General features: G+C 42.9%; 1 protein-coding gene across 1 annotated transcript in view; it reads right to left on the reverse strand.

The window, feature by feature from the left end:
• LOC139579565 (CD209 antigen-like protein C) overlaps positions 1–2986 on the reverse strand; it is a 6643-nt gene extending 3657 nt beyond the window's left edge. Inside the window, exons 1-2 of the mRNA XM_071408316.1 lie at positions 2528–2986; positions 194–295 (exon numbers count right to left, since the gene is read on the reverse strand). Of these exons, the coding sequence (XP_071264417.1) occupies positions 194–295; positions 2528–2609 (184 nt within the window). The 5' untranslated portion in view covers positions 2610–2986. The remainder of the gene's footprint in view (positions 1–193; positions 296–2527) is intronic.
• Between the last annotated feature and the right edge of the window lie 358 nt (positions 2987–3344).

Below are 3344 nucleotides of genomic sequence, written 5' to 3' on the forward strand. Positions count from 1 at the left end.
TTGTTGGGGTCAGTTGCATTTCAATTCCAGTCAAATCAGGAAATACACTGGAATTCCAATTGATTTCCAATTTTTGGAATTGAAATTTGGCTTGCTTTCTGAATGGAATTGACTGGAATGTAAATGTAATTGAACCCTGGTCGTAACACCACTGATGATGAGGAATGTTTGAGTGAGAACAAATCTAACTCACGGTAGAGTAACAGGCCTGTGATCCCAGCCAGTAGGAGAACACACAGCAGCCCCAGACACACTGCAGCAGCTCCAGAGTATCTCTTCCACCACTGACAAGACACTGAAGCACAAATTATTACCAGAAGTATTTACTCTTTATCAGCATTTAATTTGGTGTCTACATGTGTGTCCATTTTCTGCTTGAATCACTGAGGGAAATAGACAAGCTTGACAAGGGACAGAACACCAGAACTGAGTTCCAGCACCTCACATTGTCTACTGCTTGACTTCCAGAACTTACAGAATATTGGCTTAAACATATTGCAGAGTTCAGGCAGCCAAAATGACACCTATTTCAATCCAAATCAAATTTCATTTGTCAATTGCTTTGTAAAAAACAGGTGTATGCTAATAGTGAAATGCTGATTTACGGGTCCTTCTCCAACAATGCAGAGTTAAAGATATAATGTTTAAAATAGTGACACAAGAAATAAATACACAGTGAATAACGAGGAAGAATAACAAGTCTAAATAAAATGGCTACAGTGCATTTGGAAAGTTTTCAGACCTCTTGTATCTTCTACTCTTGTATCTTCTACTGTTGTAACTTCTACTGTTGTAATTTCTACTATTGTAACTTCTACTGTTGTATCTTCTACTGTTGTATCTTCTACTTGTGTAACTTCTACTGTTGTAACTTCTACTATTGTAACTTCTACTGTTGTACTGTTGTAACTTCTACTATTGTAACTTCTACTGTTGTAACTTCTACTGTTGTAACTTCTACTAGTGTAACTTCTACTGTTGTATCTTCTACTGTTGTAACTTCTACTATTGTAACTTCTACTGTTGTATCTTCTACTGTTGTAACTTCTACTGTTGTATCTTCTAATGCTGTAACTTCTACTGTTGTAATGTCTGCTGTTGTGATGTCTGCTGTTATCTCAGTTGTAGGTTTGTGTCTGTTCGCTGCACAGCTGGAGCCTCTGTGTGACTCTGTGTGACATCTTGACCAGCATCGAACCAGCACTGACCAGCATAACCCTCTAGACCAGTATCGGACCAGCACTGACCAGCACTGACCAACATAACCCTCTAGACCAGTATCGGACCAGCACTGACCAGCATAACCCTCGAGACCAGCATCGGACCAGCACTGACAAGCATAACCCTCTAGACCAGTATCGGACCAGCACTGACCAGCATAACCCTCTAGACCAGTATCGGACCAGCACTGACCAGCATAACCCTCTAGACCAGTATCGGACCAGCACTGACCAGCATAACCCTCTAGACCAGTATCGGACCAGCACTGACCAGCATAACCCTCTAGACCAGCATCGGACCAGCACTGACCAGCATAACCCTCTAGACCAGTATCGGACCAGCACTGACCAGCATAACCCTCTAGACCAGTATCGGACCAGCACTGACCAGCATAACCCTCTAGACCAGTATCGGACCAGCACTGACCAACATAACCCTCTAGACCAGTATCGGACCAGCACAGACCAGCATAACCCTCTAGACCAGTATCGGACCAGCACTGACCAGCATAACCCTCTAGACCAGTATCGGACCAGCACTGACCAGCATAACCCTCTAGACCAGTATCGGACCAGCACCGACCAGCATAACCCTCTAGACCAGTATCGGACCAGCACCGACCAGCATAACCCTCTAGACCAGTATCGGACCAGCACTGACCAGCATAACCCTCTAGACCAGTATCGGACCAGCACTGACCAACATAACCCTCTAGACCAGCATCGGACCAGCACTGACCAGCATAACCCTCTAGACCAGTATCGGACCAGCACTGACCAGCATAACGCTCTAGACCAGTATCGGACCAGCACTGACCAGCATAACCCTCTAGACCAGTATCGGACCAGCACTGACCAGCATAACCCTCTAGACCAGTATCGGACCAGCACTGACCAGCATAACCCTCTAGACCAGCATCGGACCAGCACTGACCAGCATAACCCTCTAGACCAGTATCGGACCAGCACTGACCAACATAACCCTCTAGACCAGTATCGGACCAGCACTGACCAACATAACCCTCTAGACCAGTATCGGACCAGCACTGACCAGCATAACCCTCTAGACCAGTATCGGACCAGCACTGACCAGCATAACCCTCTAGACCAGTATCGGACCAGCACTGACCAGCATAACCCTCTAGACCAGTATCGGACCAGCACTGACCAGCATAACCCTCTAGACCAGCACTGACCAACATAACCATCTAGACCAGCATGGAGCAGCTTGAAATTGTTGCTGGTCTATGCTGTTTTTTTCAGCATATGGTGGAGTTCAGAAACCCAAAATGAGCACCGGCTGTTACCTGAATGTTGATCACCAGCTCCATCCTTCTTGCGGGGCATGAAGGGTCTTTGATTGGCATATATACTATCATCAAAATCCATGGTATCCTTCGTCTTCAAATCGTAACTTCTACTGTTGTATCTTCTACTGTTGTAGCTTCTACTGTTGTATCTTCTACTGTTGTAGCTTCTACTGTTGTAACGTCTGCTGTTGTAACTTCTACTGTTGTATCTTCTACTGTTGTAACGTCTGCTGTTGTAACTTCTACTGTTGTAACTTCTACTGTTGTATCTTCTACTGTTGTAACTTCTACTGTTGTAACTTCTACTGTTGTAATGTCTGCTGTTGTCTCAGTTGTAGGTTTGTGTCTGTTCGCTGCACAGCTGGAGTCTCTGTGTGACTCAGTCTAATGTCAGAGACAGTTTTAACGGTCAACCTCATTAAAGGGGAAACTGTCTAACCAATAGGACGACACTAACCACCACCATGTGACTCCAGACTTATTTTCTGAAAACCATGTTTGTTTAAAACAGTGTAGATTAGTTTATATATTTAGTTTATATTAGTTCAGTTTACTACCGTGTAGATTAGTTTGTATATTTAGTTTATATTAGTTTAGTTTACCACAGTGTAGATTCGTTTGTATATTAGTTTATATTAGTTTAGTTTACCACAGTGTAGATTAGTTTGTATATTTAGTTTATATTAGTTTAGTTTACCACAGTGTAGATTAGTTTGTATATTTAGTTTATATTAGTTTAGTTTACCACAGTGTAGATTAGTTTGTATATTTAGTTTATATTAGTTTAGTTTACCACAGTGTAGATTAGTTTGTA

Source organism: Salvelinus alpinus, chromosome 6 (assembly GCF_045679555.1).
Source record: "Salvelinus alpinus chromosome 6, SLU_Salpinus.1, whole genome shotgun sequence".
Classification (NCBI taxonomy): Eukaryota; Metazoa; Chordata; class Actinopteri; order Salmoniformes; family Salmonidae; genus Salvelinus; species Salvelinus alpinus.